The sequence below is a fragment of the Pseudochaenichthys georgianus genome, chromosome 10 (genome assembly GCF_902827115.2).
Source record: "Pseudochaenichthys georgianus chromosome 10, fPseGeo1.2, whole genome shotgun sequence".
Taxonomy (NCBI): Eukaryota; Metazoa; Chordata; class Actinopteri; order Perciformes; family Channichthyidae; genus Pseudochaenichthys; species Pseudochaenichthys georgianus.
In genome coordinates, this window is record NC_047512.1 from 26,310,671 (window position 1) to 26,329,617 (window position 18,947).

At 44.8% G+C, this 18,947-nt stretch overlaps 1 protein-coding gene across 5 annotated transcripts in view; it reads left to right on the forward strand.

The window, feature by feature from the left end:
- The first annotated feature begins 233 nt into the window (after positions 1 to 233).
- unc5a (unc-5 netrin receptor A) overlaps positions 234 to 18,947 on the forward strand; it is a 135,734-nt gene continuing 117,020 nt past the window's right edge. For all 5 annotated transcript variants that reach the window (XM_034093014.2, XM_034093015.2, XM_034093011.2 and 2 more), the window contains exon 1: positions 234 to 779. In XM_034093014.2, the coding sequence (XP_033948905.1) occupies positions 689 to 779 (91 nt within the window). In that variant the 5' untranslated portion in view covers positions 234 to 688. The remainder of the gene's footprint in view (positions 780 to 18,947) is intronic.

The window sequence follows — 18,947 nt, forward strand, 5'->3', positions numbered from 1 at the left end:
ATGTAATGCACAATATATGAAAAGCACATTTGCGAGGATGCAGATGAAATAATTTCCATTCTGTCGTGCATTGAGAATATGTGGTTAGTTATGTTTATTCGAGATATGTAAATGTTTGCTTAAGAAGGGATATAACAGCAGCGCGCGCTCAGGACGCTCCAGTCCCAGCAGGCACGCGGGATCCGCTCCTGGTTTTGCTGCTCCGCTCTTCGCAGCTTACTGACTCTCACCAGTCCAGCATTTCTGTGCAAGCAGATGTTCTTCCTCTACTGGCAATTCTTACCATTTTCGCATTTGGAGAAGGTATTATTTCGCGCGAAGGCTGCAAAGTAGACAAGAAGCTGCAGAAACTGCCTCCCTCCTCGGCTCAGTGAGAGAGGGAGAGTTTTGAACGGATAGCGGCTGTGGAGAAATACAGAAGACTACAGTAGATAAACCCGCGGCGGAGGGCAATCAGCAGTGTATTACCACACCTGTGATGCGTTGTTCAGAGCAACGAGGACGCACCACCAGGATACTGATGGCTACGATACGGAGGGAGGATATGTGTTGAGGAAAAGACTTGGGCGTTGTGAACAAGGCTTTACGAACTACAGAGGACTCTCTTCGGACGTTAAAAAGCCCAGTGTACTGGTGTTTCTTCTCAGCTCCCTGCCCTTTTAAACTTAAGCGATACAAAAACACCAAGATGCCCTTACTTCTGGGCCCCTTTGTCCGCTGTAGGTTCAGCGCCACGCTCCGTGTGCTCTGGCTCGTCTTCGCTGGCTTTACCTGCACTGGTGAGTGTCACTTACGTTTTTGGTTACTTTTGTTTAACATGTGTGCCGAGGGGAAAACACATTAAGTAGGCCTACGTACAGAAATGCTGCACGCGACAAGTTGCTCGAGATTGTGGCCAAAATGTAGTCGCGCGTGACGGAGCACGTTGCTGGCAGGTTATTGTTCCATAATTTGCTAGCACTAACACTCCTCAATTAGCCTGCACCTTCAAGGTTAAGAGGAGAAAGTGTGTCGCCTCTAACATGTGAACCTAGGTTTAAACTTAAGGCAAATGTCAACTATCATTTTCCACGTTTGTTGTGTTTCCCATATATTTATTTTAAGCAGCGCATGCAGGACAAAGCCTGTTTTATCGCCACGGCCGTGACTGTAAGGGAAGTTAAGAGCTACACCTGCTTGAACCTGCACTATAAGAGATGTTTTAAAAGACGGGCCCCTATCAATAAATGCGGTGCTCAGTAACATTGCCGCTGTTTAAATCTGTCACATACACAACCTTCAGCACAGTCTAGCTCCAGTATAAGGCAACAAATATATCCTCGCGTTATCAATTTGTTATCAAATCTTTGAGCCGTCGGGCTAACCGTACGTTCATGTGTTCATTCATTTAACCGGGTGCTCTGCTGGCTACAGTTAGGATCCTTTAACTCCACGTTTCTCTCCGGAAAGGACTTGCTGCATATGCAGTATGGTGACAGCTTTACGGAGTTAGACGACCTACTCGCACTGATGAGTTACATTTTATGACGAGCCTCTTGGCCAGACACTCCCGATTGCATGCAAATGTGCTTTGATGTACAAAACAATCTCAGAGGGGTTAGCTATAGTACTCTGACAAGGAGACACGTTTCCCTCAGCACCTACAAATAAGCCATTTGTGAGGGAACATAATGCAGATACAGATTTCCTTTCTACCCAATATGATTTTTCATTTAGAAAATCTAATTTGCTCATAATGATAGTAATTATCAACAATACTGGCGCAAATGGCACTTTCATTTTTACGATAACACCACACAACAAATAGTGCTGGTTATTGACCTTTAATATTGCAGGTCACTCTATAGTGAACAGTTCATCCATTGAAATCAATGATTTGATCAATGCAATCACCCTGTAGCCCATAAAGCACCATTTCACATTAAAGCCCCGTGACTGTTTTTAATAGCACTTCCTTGACTCATTCTCCCTAATGCTAAATATCATCCTGACAATGCCACACAGCTGGAAGCAGCTGGTATGTATCCGAGAATTTCACACATCATTTGCCATGTGCTTGTTTCCGAACTGTTAACCTTGCTTTGGACAGGATGCAAACATGTTAAAGTTGGTGTAATTGGGTCTCTTGCTCCAGGACACTGAGATGATGAATTAAGAGGGCTTTTCTCTTGCATTAATTAGTGTATAATTATGAATATATTAGGATTAAAAAAACAGTCATGCTTTAGGGAACCTCATATATCAAGCTAAGTAAGTGGCAGTGCGATGGTATTTACAAGTCATTTTATGATGCATGTTGAAGCTGATATATTTAGATTGGGTTGCTGGGTTATATGTTTGGGTCGGTGGATCAGTAGGCGTTGCCTCAGAGCAAGAAGTTACTCGGTGCCTTGGTTCTGTGTGTGGAGGTTGCGTATCTATCGTGTTCATTGTGCTTCCTTTGGGTGCTATGGTTTCCTCCTACAGTGCAAAGACTTCTCTAAATTCCAATAGATTTGATACAGTTTGTGTTTCTTTGTTCACTCTTTGATAGACTGGAGCCCTGCCTTTCACTCAATGCATGCTGGGATAGCCTCACAGCCCTCCTGTGACCGTGAATAGCAATGAGCCAGTTTAAAAGAAAAATGAATGCAGGGAAAGCTCAAATCTGTTTTTATTCTAGTCTGTCTACTTTATCACATGTTTTGGCAGACCCCTGTTCAAGTCTGTCACACTCTATCATACATGAGGTCAGTACAAGCTTCTTTTTCAGCTTCCATCACAGCTTACAGGCTGCATTTATAGGACAGGGTGAGTTCCAGAAATGGATCTGAAGGTAATTTGGTAGCCAATTCTTTCGGCATCAGGGCTGGGACAGTCTCAGCAGAGATCAGTCGAGCTATCCTCTGTGAGGCAAGGCGCTGACTCGGCATTTATCCGTATCAAAAGCCGACTTGTCTTTTTTGCAGGAAAACACAACTCAGTCCGTAATGAAGGTAGGCCCGTCAATCTAGATTTGAGCTATGTGAGCACTTTCTCTTCCACTGTTTTGCGAGTGTTCTGATGAGCAGAGGGGTAGGTATGCAGCATGCATCCTTAGGAACAAAGGACCGTACTGATTTGCCTGTGTGTGTCCATTTGATATTTTCAGTATTCGAAGTGAATGGCCCCGTGTGTGTTTGAGAGGGTGTTTCCACAAGGATGTGCATGCATTTCTGCTGCATGCATTAGGTTTATGTCTGCAAACTATTCCATCTCCTGTAGCTTTTGTTTTTTCCCATTTATGTAAACGTGCCTGTTGTTGTTACTTTTTCTTGAAAAGATCATCAAAAAGTCAGTTTTCAATGCACAACAAATAAATCCTGTATTTTTCTTTGTTTTTCCTTCTGCCCAAAGAGAGTGTTGCCAAGCAATTGTTGTCTGGTTCAGCTAGGGAGCAAGGGACTTGGTATCCGGTACCTTCCTACCAGTGCGAACAGTCTCCTCCGAGCAATTTCCAAGGGGTGTAAACCTTGTGATGATGCAAGGAGATGGCCATTAAATGACAACAAGCACACATCTATTGCATAATACAGTAATCTGCAAGTTCCGATTTTATTTGTACAGATATAAAAGGGACTATTTTGCTAGAAGTCTCATCATTCTAATGTGAATCATCTTAGAGTTGTCTTCTGGCAGACAGATTTGTCTCTCTTCATTGACTCACTAAAGAATGCGATAAGGAGAGAACAATCTGGAATTAACATAATTTATTGGGAGAAATTGCCTTCTGGTCAAAATAATTTAAAACTACTTTGTTTCTGTCCCATAGCTAATGCACTGCACATGATCGTCATGTATTTGCAGTGATATGGCATTTTACAGAAAGTGATCATTTAGTACCAGAAAGAGTTTGTGTTCCCTCTAGTCATGGAAGATGAATTTAAATGACACAGACAACGGGATGACTTGTGCATTGGGGAGGGTTTATTTGATATACAATTATTTATTTACCCAGTGAATTAGCATGATGTATAAATGAAAAATGTATCATGCAAGGAAGCAATTACACTTTAGGGGGGAAAAGTAGTGAAATAATTAACATGATTTTATTCCTCAGGAATACAAATGCTTGTGATGAATTGTATGCTGCTTACAGAATTTAAATTGGACAATATGACACTGAAAATGAGTTGGAATTTCTCATTTGCAGGACAGAGCTGATAATGTATTGCTTTTTTTTTAATTCACTTGCCATCATGGTCATTTGTCGGAAGGGAAGAATACAGACCGGAATGACCTGTCTTCCTGTCCAAGTCTTGCAAAATGTTATTTCTTCCGTTTGTGTAACTGAGATTAATGGAGGCAGAGATAATAGTTCAGCATAAATGAATAAAAGGTAAACGATGCTTGTCAACACTGGTCAGTTTTTAACAATGAAAGAGTATGCTCCATTTGGTGACAAATGCCTCTGCGACTTATCTTTCAGAAGGCTATGTCCCCGCGCTTATCATTTGCAAATGGCAATCTTGAGGCGCAAAGGAAGGACACAAGCATTGCGGAGGACACATGGAGGATGGACCTTGCAGAGGGGAGGAGTTTGGTGTTATTTTCTGCAGTCTGTGCAGAGGCCCTGCAAAGGCACTATATCTCTGTCAAACTCTGCCCTTTTGTTTCAATTACCCCATTTCTATGATTCAGGTCTATGTGAGAGCGCTTAGGGGTTGAAGTTGGGCTGTTTCCCTCCTGAAATGTGGTGCACCGTGGCCACTAGCTGTGCTTTTCTATCTAGGCAGCATCAAATTGACCCCTCACCTTGGAGGTGGGATGAGATTACCCTATGTTTCAATGGGAACCTGGACTATAATTCATTTACGGCCACACTCTGTGACATGAGCAGCTGTAGATTGCCCTCAATCTCTACTGTTGTTTCTGTCGCTGCTAACCATCCTTTGCTAGCACTCATTTAGCCTCAAGGGCCACAAATGAAAAGTCGTGATAGGCTTGTTGAGCTGAGTACTAGGTCTTTTTTCTCTGGAGGGTCTAATCGAATGTCCTTTTCCCGGGTTCATCTCTCTCGCTCTAACACTCTTATGGAGAGAAAGAGCATGCATCGCTGACCTTGATCCTTGATTCCACAGTGTTCCCTTGCTGGGGAAAAAAATTCACCTCAGCAAAGAACATGGGACATGTGAAGGTTGATATCCTGGATGTCAATCACAATAGAATCGCCACCAATGCAGCCAAAGAGAACATTGCTGCTGTTTTCCTCCCCAGAAGGCTAGGATTGTTTTGTGACCAGAAAACTATACATCAGTAGATTACTAAAACAGCTTGATGTGTGCATTGACCTTGGCTGCAGTATTTGTGTGAACCTTTTTTATTGGTAATGTTTGTTTTTAGTATACCTGATGTGCTGTCTTGCTTTTCACCTTGTACAGTGAGAAAAGTGGTGTGTTAAGAGATGTTTCCGGAATCCTTCCTGTTCTCTTAGTGATCAATACTCTTCTCCCAATGGTTAATTGGCCATCAGTCACTGTCAGAGGAAGCGCTTAGAAACCCAGAGGTGTCTTGGTGCAGCTCATAATAAGAGTGTCCAGTCCTCCGGGTCCTCTCCTGGCCTTTACTTCAAGCCAGATGGTGGCTGGGGAAAGCACATCTGAATGCAATGTGGAGAGCCATAGATTAATAGTTCCTTAGTAAGGCCACCAGGGAGCGATGTGAAAGCCACTTCCACTTCATCATACAGTGGACTGTAGACCATGCGGTGGGAAAGCAACTTTGAAACGGTGTGAAGGTCATGTGATTTTAAATTGACTTTTTGTGGATTTAGGTCTGATATCATTGGATACAATCCAAATGTGTATAGCTCATTGTTATGCTCCCCGTATTTAGTATTTATTTTGTAAAATACATAATTAGATATCACCTAAGGCTACCCAGAGAGGCCTGCTGGCGCTTGATTGGCAAGGGTAGCTGAGGGAGGACTGGCTCAGCCTGAGCCAGAAAGTGATTTTGTTGACAAGACAGGAGGCACAGTGACCTTTCCTAATTATGTGTATGTGTCCAGGCACTGATGCCTTAGGCAAGCAATTCAACTGAGTCAACAGAACGCTGACTCTCAGAGCACATTTAAGCCCAGACAGCATGTTATGTGATGTATGTTAAGAATATGCTGGGTTTAGCAACAAGCTTGTAAAAAACAATATTGATACAACATTTATATTGTCATTTGTGTCACATTTTGCTCATGTTTGTGTTAGATCAAGTGCCTTATTTTTCTTGCCTTCTTGTACCTGTAATCCTCCCTAAAAGTCGTGCTGATGTCAGCTACGAAAGTTGATTCCTGCAAAACACAAACCATTTACCACACACCCTTATTGCGTACAATGCGTAGCAGCGAACAAGCAGCCTCTCTGATCTATGTAGGGCTCTCAAACAAACCATTTCTCGATGCAAAATGAGGTTTGAACATTACAGATTCAAAGCTTAAAGCTAAGCAGCAGATTTTCTTGACAAGGCCATTAGGAACACCGGGCTAAAAGAAAACACATTCAAGTCCTTACTCCAAGAGAATTAATAATGACAACCAAGCCACCATTGTGGCTAGCTATTAAATGTTTACATCATGCATTGCACTTGATTATGCCTTTTATGGATTTAAATGTCCACTGACAATGCATTCATGTTGAATCAAAGTGTGTTTTTATAACTGCACTTTCTTGTCATTGGTGCTTGCATTTTCACAAGACTCATACAGAGCAGCTCTGTAGGCATTGTTTGGCCCACTGACTTAGGCCCCATTTACACGGGAACGCAAACGAAACACAAGCGAACCGAATTCGATATCAAAAAAGTCTTCCGTTCACACGGATACGGCTCAATAAAAGTTTCCCTTCACACGAGACTGTAGCAGATACAACCCGTTTCGTTCACGTGTACCTTAGTGTGTTTCAGGCAGAATTAACACTGATGGTTTAGTGGTATTAGAGAAATTACTCTAATAGTAATGGGTTAGGGTTTGGGTCTCTAGGTTTATTCAATTTAAGATCATTAACAGAATGCATTGGACATCTCTCGATCGTATAGTGTTGAGCTTAATAAGCGTGTCCGTGTTGCTGGAAGTGCAGACCTGAAAACCATTTATCATGCTACTGTGTGTTGTAACTATTGTATTCTTAATTTTATTTTACAGAACATATTTACAATAGAAGTTGTAGTGATTTAGATGACATCTGTTGAATATATATATATATATATTAGTGCTGTCAAAATTATCGCGTTAACGGCGGTATTATTTGCGTTAAAATATTTAACGCATTTAACGCATGTGCAGAATGGCCCGCCCCATACGTGCCACCAGTGGCAGCGCCAGGGTATGGCTGGGGTAGGCTACACCCATACCAAGAAATGGCTTACCCCCACCATGAAAAATGATGTTAAAGTAAGCAAAATAAAGTCTGCCAACTCGCGCGGAGTAAATTGCACAGACAGCAGTTAGTAAGATTGATTTCAGCAGCCACGGTTTTGAAAACTTTTGTCACGTAGTGATCGTCTTCTCAATAGAACATCTTTGATAACGGCGTGGTGTTGTTGCAGGAAGTCCCGACGGAGAATACTGTAGTACAGGGCAGAGCCATATAATAGTAATAATATGGCTCTGGTACAGGGGTGCACATAACTGGTACGCAGGTTATGTGCGTAATCTGAAATGCGTACGGTCACTTGTGTCACAAAGCGCATTTGCGTACCGACGTACTTGTGAAGCTTTTCCAGAAGGCGGTTAGATCACCGGACGACAGAGTCGGTCTCCGTGTGCTGTGCACAGACAGGGCTGCTGTTAACGTCGGTCTGTACAACGGACTTGTGCCAAAACTCCGGCCCAATCCCAAACCACTCCCTCGACCCTACCCCTCCGCGATGGAGTGAACTCCGTCTGTAGCCACACTCGCAGCTCAACGAGGCTCCCTCCTGTCTGATGGAGGGAGGAAATACAGCAGCAAGCTTTGGGACGGCCTCCCCTCTCTCCGGCAGAAACAGGAAATGCCGTAACTGTATGTAACAACGGTTTCAAATCAGCATCTCTTAGACAAAAAGTTTAATTTAATAACTCAAATAAAACTCCAAACATCTTTCATTGAGTTTAAAAGCTCTTTTAGTTTTAAACCTGATGTTTATAAGCTTCTTAGTTTTTGCAACGGTCTGTAAATATACACAACTTTATAATAAAATGCACACATTTACCTTTTTCTAGACTAAACACAGGTATGATCCTAAGTTAAAAACATATGAGGTCATCATGAGGTTGTTAACATCGCAGTTTATCTGTGGATGTTTGCTGGAACTACTTGTAAACAGCGTGTTTCCTGACGGACACACACAGCGTGACTCCGGTCAGGTAGAGACCGGTCTCAAGTCAGCACCGCTGCAGACTCGCTGTTTGAGGGCTTGATAGCCCACTCCCCCTCCACACTCGTTGCTTTGGAACAGCCCTCAATATGGCGGACCCTCCGCGTGAACGCGCAAACGGAGGGGTAGGGTGTAGGGGTAGGGAGTAGGGGGCGGTTTGGGAATGGGCCTCAGCCAACCGGCTGCGGAGGGAGACTCCCCCCCTTCACTGGAGAACACTAGCCCCACTAGCCCCCCCCCCCCTCTGTCGACTTTCCTGAAGTACTCCCCCGTTGATAGAAATCAACACGTAATGAATTAAGACCCCACGGTTTGGTGATTGATGGGTGTGTGTGGGCTGTCTTTCATTTTGACACGCAGAAAAATGTTATAATAAACATAGATACTGTATGTTAAATTGATATATCCGCCTTCTTTCATTTATCTTTCCATTCCCACAACAATATACATAAATAAATGGCATATTTTGGACATAGTTCGAATGGTGATTAATCATGATTAATTAATTTTTAAGCTGTGATTAATCTGATTAAAAATGTTAATCGTTTGACAGCCCTAATATATATATATAGACTTTTTATTTATTGGGATAAACCCCTTGAGATGCATCATCTCGTTTTCAAGGGGGTCCCACTAATGGAGCCTGTTCAGTTGTCATTGATATGGCTTACATTATAGGTGGTTGTATTGGGATGGGTTATTGTAATTTTGTATCATTACAGATTGGAGTACATTATTTTTGTGTGTACAATTTCAAGATGCACTACAGCAGGGGTGCCCAACCTTTTTTGAACCGAGAGCTACTTTTAAAGTTGCCAGTCTGCCGAGATCTACCAGTCCAAATAGAGAGCCGTAGCCATTACTGACAGCCTACTGCCAGGTAAATACACACTTCTACTTGTATACAACTGACCTTTGTACGATTAATACTTCATAAAATACTGCAGATCCTTTATCTTACCTCTTTCTAATCTAAACACATACAAGTATTTAACTGAAGTTACACAACAGTGTTGTTGATACAGAGTTGGAGTTTATTCACACGTCACATACTACAAGAGGGTAATGTTTTCAAGAAACATTGAACAGTGCTGCCACATATGACACAGGAAAAAAAGAAAAGACCCATTATATAAAAATAGTGTCGCTACAAAAGTATAAATTAGGCTTACTAATAAGACAACTCAGATCTGAATCTACACAGGAATCTGCTGCCAAAGTGCAATAAAAAAGACAAAATTAATAGAATCAAACCCTTTTTTGTAGCATTTTAGTAGAGTATAAAAAGAAATGCCATTAAAATAGGATGCAAGCAACACTAGTTTCTTCATGTGTTTCGCAAGAACGTGACTGACATGATAAGATGCTATGGTAGCAGCACTACAGGAACTGCCAACATACAGTCTGAACTTGTGCTGATTTCAAGCTCACACTCATTAGGGAAGACATTACCATGTTCAAAGGCAAAAAAAAGCGTCTTAACTTGTGTCTCGTTTATTTTTTAATTAAGCATTTGTCATGTATACAGCATGTTGATATACCTTTCATTAGTGCACAACAAGTCTTGGGTTAAGTCTTCTGGGTGCAGTCAATTGAAGGATTTGTACTGACATCAGCAAGAATCTTCGTGTGGGTGGATAGAAGATATATTGCAGTTCTTGTTAGTGTTCAAGCCTCCTCTGTCAAAAACAAAGTATGATGTCATACTGTAGCGCTCACTCTGGCCTAGCAGATGCTACTTTAGCTTCATTGGACACTAAATAAAATGTAGTTGCTGGTATGTTGTTTACAGGCTTGAAAGTGCTTTTACAGATTATTGATTGTAATTTTGCCATTGCTTCTTTTGGGAGTTGGCAATGTTCAACCCTACATTTTCATTTAATTAGTTTGCCTTACATGCAGTTGGGGCTGGCAAACATCTGGTGACCAATAAACAAGAAAATTAGGAGTTATTTGTTTGATGTGGCTGTAATTTAATGACTGAGTTGGTGTTCAATTTCAAGCAGTGATTGACTGGCCTCTGACCGAGCCCGGTTCATACCATATTGTTAACGGCTCCTCTAATGACTTTGTTCATCCTCTATTTCTGAGTCACATTTTAACTCCCAATTCAGAACAGCTCATCACTCATGAGCTAAAGACACTATAGAGGATTATTCATCTCAATTATTCCAGATTTGACAATCTAATTGGAACTGAAAAGTCAATTGGGATGACTTGCTGAAATAGTATTTGTTTGATCCAATGGCTTGTGGAATTGGTTTTGAATACCCCCTCTGCATTAGTTGACTGATCTTAGCTTGATATCAAACATTTCTGATGTTTGCAGAATGGTCATGCATCTAGATATGAACATGTCCGGTTGGGTTTACAGATTCATCCCAAGAGTGGTCCCAAATGTCACCGAATGTCTCTGTTCACTTGATCTGACTGTTGTGTTTTAGATCATGTGTACAGTACCGAGCGGCATTGTAAGTCACTCTGGATAAGAGTGTCTGCCAAAAGCTGTAAATGTAATTGTGATGACAATAAATAGCCAATGGAGTTTACAGTACAACGGGATGTACTGTAGCTGTTTCCCTCTACAGCTGTGTTTTCATCTGTGTCAAGATATGAAATCTGTGCTCCTGATGTTAGTGACATGTCAAGAGTCAGCAGGAAACTGTTGTTTTTCCATTTCTTCACATGCAATCCAATGTAACTGCTCTTTCCTAGAGACACTTATATGAGGACATTGATAGCTGAAAGACGGTTTGCAGTCTGAATTGCCAAGTTTTTATCTTAAAAGTCCTACTTTGTGTGCCCAGTAACCAAAACATTATTTCAGCCTTAATGACAAACTACATGCTAATAATAAAAAACATGCCCTTATCTTTACTGGAGTATTTCAGACTCACTTTGTGATAGACTCAGACTTACCCAATCCAGAGTCAACAGCTGGTGTTTTTTGATGAGGTGTGACATTCTTTAATCATCCCCCTTTACAATAATTATATATTATTTTTACTTATGTGTTTATTTTTTATGTCTCTGCTATAAGCATTAATAGATTTATTTTATTTTGGGTTCTAAAATGACTCAGCTTGAGATTTTTGGTCGCATGCTCCTCTAGCCCAGCCTTGGTGGCACCAGGGGGGGGGGGCTCCACTGGGCCAGACGGATGTGATGCGGCTTACAGGGAGGGAGGCAGGACCGGGGCCCCTTAATCTCCACCAGACATGACAACTTTGTAAAAGCACATTAATCCACAATGATCAGGCGCTCCGGAGGGTTTGGGAGTGTTTTCTGATTGGGAAGCAATGTCTGACCTACAATGGATTGCACCAACCGGAGGGTCAGAGGAAGGTCATCCATACTTTCATTATCAGGGAACTAAAGGGAAACAGAATTAAAAAAAATATATATATATATATATATAATATTACAAAATATTTGTAAGGAGCGCGAAAGAAGTCATCTGAAAAGCTTTCTCTTTGTTATTTAGGTTGATCCAAACAGGCCATTCTAAGATCATACCTGTCTTTCCAGCATGTATCTTTTCCCTGGCCTCACTAAATGTACCTCCAGAGCCTAACCACCATTTATTTATTTCAAAGAAAATATTTGTAAGCATGTCAATACATCCACATAACGATTATCAAAATAGTTGAGGATTATTAATTGTTGCGGCTTTATCCTATATCTATAATCGTTATATGTCCCTGATGCAGTAAATATACACACTTTAGCTGTGTGGGTACAACTTGTCCTCATACAATTCCCAAAAGAAAAAAGACTTCAATGTGTTAGACTCTCTGTGACCCAGTAACCCTTTCCATTGTTGCTGCTGTCCCTCAGTTTGAATCTGAAGTGTTATGAATCATCTTATTTTCTATCTTTCACAAGTTCCCCAAGCAAGACTGCATTCTGGGTCTCTGAATCACCAATAGTACGTGTGATGGAAGTGCCACTGTGAGAATTCCAGAATTGGACTGTCCATACTTGGCTATTTAAAATGATATTTTTGGGTTTTAAACAAGCCCAGTGAATACTTGGACAGATTGGTTTAAGGCTGAATCATCACAAAGCCAAACGCAATTTGGCTTATTTTCTAATTTCTTGGTCTGCAACATACTCTGCAAATGGCTTTACTCTACCATTTACGCTAGGGTAATAATGATTAAGTAATAACTTTTCTGGCTGAGTCAGACTGTTGTTGAATATGTCACTATTGAACTTTTTTCCCTTAGATTTCTTTTTTATTTATTTTCCTGCAGAAATGTTGCACTCTGAAATCCTAAGCTTTTACACAGAAGCGCAGAGTTATCACTTTAAGAAGATCATTTGCTTTAAAAAAAAAAAAGAAAAGTATTTCATCTTTCTGCACTCGGCTACAAAAGTCTTCAAGTCTCTGTCCAGATTTGAAAGAGAGGATTTGTCCCGCTCGTGTTCAAAGGATCAAGATAAAAGTATGAAACAAACTAGTCCCATGTACAAAAAAAAGGAGAAAAAAAAACTTCCTTACTTGGATAACATTTCTCAGATCTCACAAAGGCGCTTTTCTCTTGCCTTGGCAGCCTTCAGCTCTCCTTTTATCAAGCTTGTCTTACCTTTCAGATTCCATTATATTAATCAACAGCATACGTTCTCATTCATAACACTCCGTTCGATGTCTCACTATGGGATGCGCCTCAACGCGTATGCAAACAGAAGCATCAATCTCATTACGCCAATCCTGATTGGCTGGTGATCTTGACGTCAACGTCAGGGAATCCACCCACCCTTTATGTAGCTTGCGCTACGACGCAGTGTCATTCAAACACCTCTTCTCGCTTCAGAGCACATCTCGATTTATCAGTAACCGGGCTAGCTTAACGGTCCACAGACTGAACCCAAGCTAACCTTCGGTCGACGGGCGCTTGCCAGTTACTTTTTTGCTTTGCAAGAAGATTGAGCAATATTAACACACCAGTTAATATTGGAATCTGCCTCGTAAGGTTTGATTTTTTTCTTCAAGCTAGTAACATACCTGTTGCTAGTTTGTTCTTCCCTCCACACCGACACCACGGTAAAGAGGACGTTCTCTTTTCTCTCTCACACCAGAGACAGAGATAAAAAAGGCACACCAGTTAATATTCTTTCAAAAATAGAATCTACACCGTCGCCTTTTTTCCTTTCGGACTAACGGCAAGGTTAGATTTTTTTTCTCAGTAACGTACCTGTTACTAGCTTGTCCACTCCACGCCAGGGACTCGGAGGGACTCGGGTCAGGGACTCGGAGGCTCGGCTATGCGGCTGCGGGTTTAACATTTCAGGCACAGACTCACACCAGGTCTGCTCGTCCTACCTCGGGCTGGAACACACCCGGGAGGCTATCGATAACCCCGGGTCGTGCAGGCATTGTACCCGCTTCACCATGAAGAGCCTCCGCCGACGGTTAGCACGCCAAGCTAGCTTGTCGGGACAGGACCCCCTCATGTCCGCTGAGTCGCCGTCCGTCAATCAAGACATGGTGGCGTCCGCCGCAGAGATTGAGCCCCGCGCTGTGTCAGACTAGGGCTCAACAACAGCGGCAGCCGCTGAACCGGAGCCCCACGCCGTTTCAGGCTGGGACCCGGTGGCGGCAAGAGCGGAGCCCCGCGCTGTGTCAAGCTGGGGCTCCCAATTGGACCTCACCATGGTTCCACCCGCGGAGGATGTCCTGGAGTTGGACTACATGGAGGACGAAGAGGATACCTCTGAGTTCCTCCTGTCTGACTCAGATGGGGATGATATCTTCGTTTCATCGGCTCAGGCTGCTAAGCCGGGAGTGATGTCCGCTCCCCCGGGCGAGAGCACACCAGCTTCGCCCGTCCTAAGCATGGACTTGCAGGCCCTGTGTCACCGCGCTGCGTCCAGGCTGGACATCCCATGGCCTGAAGCGGCCAAGGAGACCTCCAGATCTCGCTACGAGGGGAAGAACTTGCCCCAAGCAGCGAGGACGAAGAGGCAGCTCCTTCCAGTCTTTCCGGAGATGCTGGACGAGGTGTCGGTCTCGTGGAGAGACCGTCCCTTCAGCAACAAGGCCCCAATCCAGGGTGCCTCCTCCCTGGACTGTGACGGTATGGAGAGGCTCGGCCTGCTCCGCATGCCGCCCATGGAACCGCTGGTGGCAGCCCACCTCCAACCGAGGCTGGCTTCGACACCAAGCAGGAACCCCATGCTACCGACAAAGGCAGACCGGTTCCAGTCAGCGATGACCGAACGGGCCTATAAAGCTGCAGCTTTGTCCGCCAGGGCACTCAACGTCTCCTCGCTGCTGACCGCCTACCAGGCGGAGCTCTGCGAAGACATGTCGAGCAGACCTGAGCCTGCCGTGTAGGACGAGATCGCAGCGATCATGGACATTTGCCTCCGTGTGCAGCGCTGTGCAGTCCAAGCCACGGGCAAAGCACTGGGAATGATGGTGGTACAGGAGAGAGCCAGGTGGCTCAACCTGACGAACCTTCCAGACCGGGAAAAAGAGGATGTTCTGGACATGCCTATTGTTCCCGAGGGCATATTTGGCTCCGCTCTAGCTTCAATGCAGCTGAGGTGCGAGTCAAAAAGGAAGGGAGACGAGGCTCTCCAGCTCTGTCTCCCCCGAAGGTCCAGCCGCCACCTCCAATGGTCCCGCGGCCACCTCCAATGGTCCCGCGGCAGGCCTTCACCCAAGCTGTCTCACGTCCTGCCCAGTTCAAAATATCGAAGCAGCAGAGACCGCAGCCCGTCCCGGGTCCCCAGCCCAGGCACGAGGTAAGAGGGAGCTGGCCAAGAAAATCTCCGGTCCCGGCAGCAGCCGCTCAGGCGCAGCCGACCCAGGTTTTCAGCCACCAGGCGAGGAAGAAGAAGCGGGCTGCCTGACAGCCTCCTCTCCTCTCCTCGATGAAGGAGCTGGAAGTTCCCTGTTCCTCAGCTCCAGAGCACGTTCCAGTGTTGGATGCTCATGTGTTTTCGGGGTGCCGCCATGCCCCCATCTTCCCGCCGCCTCGAGTGATGCCAGAACGTCATCCTCAAGTTCGCGCCATCAGGGAAATGGACTTAACATCAAAGACGGCAAGTTCCGCTGCCTGGTTAAGTCACACAAACACATGTCATCATTGTTTCAAAATAAATCATTTTCCACTGTCATTTCCAGGCTTGAAGCCAAGGGCGCAGTCAATAAAAATGAAAAGAAAAACAATAAACAGTCTGTCGTCTCCCCCTCTTTTGAGAGTGGCTACGGCCTCTCTCAAAAGGCGGACAATAGACGGGATTGTGAAGGCACCACTGCCACGCGCATGCGCAGTGTCGGCCGGGGTTGTCAACCTGGGGTACCATTGTGTTCAGACACTAGAGGGCCCCATAACACAACAAATAGAGACACTGAGGGCAGACGACAGAACTGTGACATCTCCGCTCGCTTTGAGAAGCGACAAGTGGAGGATGCTCACAGATTCTGTTTTCAAGACAGTAACACGGGCCTACAGGCTCCAATTCGCTGTCACCCCCCCTCATTTCTCGGGCATTCTGTATTCACAGCCCCGGGGAGAGTCGGCCCATATTCTAGAGCAAGAGATTTTCTCGCTGCTAGAAAAACAGGCTATATCGATAATACCTGCCGAACAGAGTCAGAGCGGCTTTTATTCCAAGTATTTCCTCGTTCCCAAACGGGGAGGGAACGGAATTCGGCCTTTACTAGATTTGAGAGCTCTGAACAAATATCTCAAAAGATACAAATTCAGAATGCTCACTCACACATCTCTGTTGCGTCTCGTGCGCCAAAACGACTGGTTCACATCAGTCGACCTCAGAGGTGTGGACTCGAGTCACATGACTTGGACTCGAATCAGACTCGAGTCACCAATTTGATGACTTGAGACTCGACTTGACAAAATCACAAAACACTTGCGACTCGACTTGGACTTGAGCCTTCTGACTTGAAGTGACTTGATCATTTAATTCAGAGGTCTCCAACACGCCGATCGCGAGCTGCCGCTAGAAGAGCGGACTCCCGTTGGGGAGAGCAGAATCTCCAGCCGCTCCTACTCTTGCTGAAAATCCTTGCAGGCAGGGGCGGGACTTTATTTAGCTGGGCCACCATGCGGCCAATCATATGCGAGGACACACCAGGATCATACCATTATGTGAAAGAAGGGTGGGGGGCACAGCAGGTGTAGTGGTACAGGCCTGCTGCACAGAGCGACGGGGAGCCGGATTTAAATGCAAGCGCGTCGGAAAAAGTCAAGAAATGAGCGAAAACCCAAAAAAGAAGCAGCGTCTGGCTGCTTTTCAGTGATATTGGGGAAAGCAAAGCTGAGTGCAGGATTTGTAAAATGAAAATAACCTTCAGAGAAGGTTTTTGGTAACCACTCAGGATTTACTGTCAGAGGTGGGAGAAGTTAAGATCTTGTCCTTGAGTAAAAGTACCAGAGTGTAGGAATACTCGGTTACAATAAAAAGTCCTGCATTCAAAATGTTACAATTAAAAGTACAAAAGTATTAGCATCAAAATATAGTTAAAGTACCACCTGCAGAGGGATCTAGATGCAGGTGTTCTTTTCCCCATAGAGACCGCCTGGCTGCACATTATCCCTTGCATAGAGATAGATTCTGGGTCCCTTATAACATGTTGTACACAGTGATAAACATTCTGGTCACCTCAACATCAGGGATCTTAAACTTAAACTCCTTCTGAATCAAACCGCCACGGTAGCCTTACCTTACTGATCCCTCTTAAAATAGAAAAAACACGTTACTTTACCAGCAGAGAGAAAATTGATTATTAAATTATTAATGTGACTAATAAAGAGCAGTTTGATTATTAAGTATTATTCTGTTGATCGATGTCATTACATTTGGTTAAAAGCACATAATGACTTGTTTATGACTCGTTTCGTCAAAGTTTAGGACTTGGACTTGACTTGAACTTGCCCAACCTGACTTGAGACTCGACTTGGACTTGAGCGCAAAGACTTGAGACTTGACTCGGACTTGAGCGCAAAGACTTGAGACTTGACTCGGACTTGCAAAACAATGACTTGGTCCCACCTCTGGTCGACCTGAAAGACGCGTATTTCCACATCCCAGTATATTACCCACACAGGAAATATTTGAGGTTCGCCTTTCAGGGTGTCTGTTACGAGTACAGAGTACTTCCCTTCGGTCTGTCTCTCAGCCCGTGAGTGTTTGTACGGTGTAAGGAAGCCGCGATAGCCCCGTTGAGACAACAGGGTATTCGCCTGGCAACTTATCCGGACGATTGGCTCCTTCTCGCACAGTCGGAGCAGGAGGCTATTACGCAGACGAATGTCCTCGTAAAACACCTGCTCGACCTGGGTTTTGTAATAAACACAGAAAAGAGCATGTTGTCTCCAGCCCAGACTGTACTCTTCCTGGGCCTACGCCTGAATTCGGTGCCCTTTACAGCCCGCTTGTCAGCAGAGTGAGTGAAATCCTTCAGGGCTTGCCTCGCTCATTTCCAGCCACGCAAATATGTTCTCTTCAGATCATGTCTGCGGTTGCTGGGGCTCATGGCGTCAGCCATTCTGGTGGTACGACTGGGACGCTTACACATGAGGGAGTTTCAGCGCTGGGTAGCTGCCCTCAGATTGGACCCCGCGCGTCATGGCGCGCGGAGAGTGATGGTCACTATGAAATGCGTAATGGCTCTGCGCCACTGGCTACACCCGACTTTTCTAGTACGGGGCGTACCTATGGGTGCTGTCCTATCGCGGAAGGTGGTCACCACAGACGCATGTCTGACGGGCTGGGGGGGGTATATACGAAGGTCGACCTGTGAGGGGTCTCTGGAGCAGAGACCTCCAACGGTCACACATAAATTATCTGGAGCTTTTAGCGGTGTTCCTCACCCTGAAACGCTTTCTGCCTTTTCTCAGAGGATATCATGTCCTCGTGAGGACAGACAACACGACCACAATATCGTATATAAACCGCCAAGGGGGTTTGCATTCTCTCCAGTTACACATGCTGGCACGCAAAGTGATCTTATGGAGCTGCGGATGTCTCCTCTCTCTGAGAGCGACGCACGTACCAGGAGTGATGAACCTCGGGGCAGATCTGCTGTCCAGAAGTGCACCACTATATGCAGACTGGACTCTACATCCAATAATTGTGAGTCAGCTGTGGGTGCTTTACGGCCGAGCCGCGGTAGATCTGTTCGCATCAAAAGAAAATGCTCAATGTCAGCTGTTCTTTTCAATGCGCGATTTAAACGCACCGTTAGGCGTGGACGCGCTCGCGCACGTTTGGCCTCCGGTCCTTCTGTATGCGTTCCCACCCCTGGCTCTGATACCCCCAACTCTGGCCAGAGTGAGAGAACAATGCCACACACTTATCCTGATAGCTCCGCACTGGCCTGCAATGTACTGGCTGGCGGAGATATATCAGCTGCTGTGCGGGCAGCCGTGGCAACCCCCACTACGCAGGGACATACTGTCCCAGAGCACTTGGCACTATGGGCCTGGCCCGTGAGTGGTACAATCTGAATACAGTGGGTCTCCCTCAGAAGGTGATAAACACTATTCAGAGTGCAAGGGCTTCCTCCACCAGGTCTATGACTGTAAGTGGAGGGTGTTTGAGGA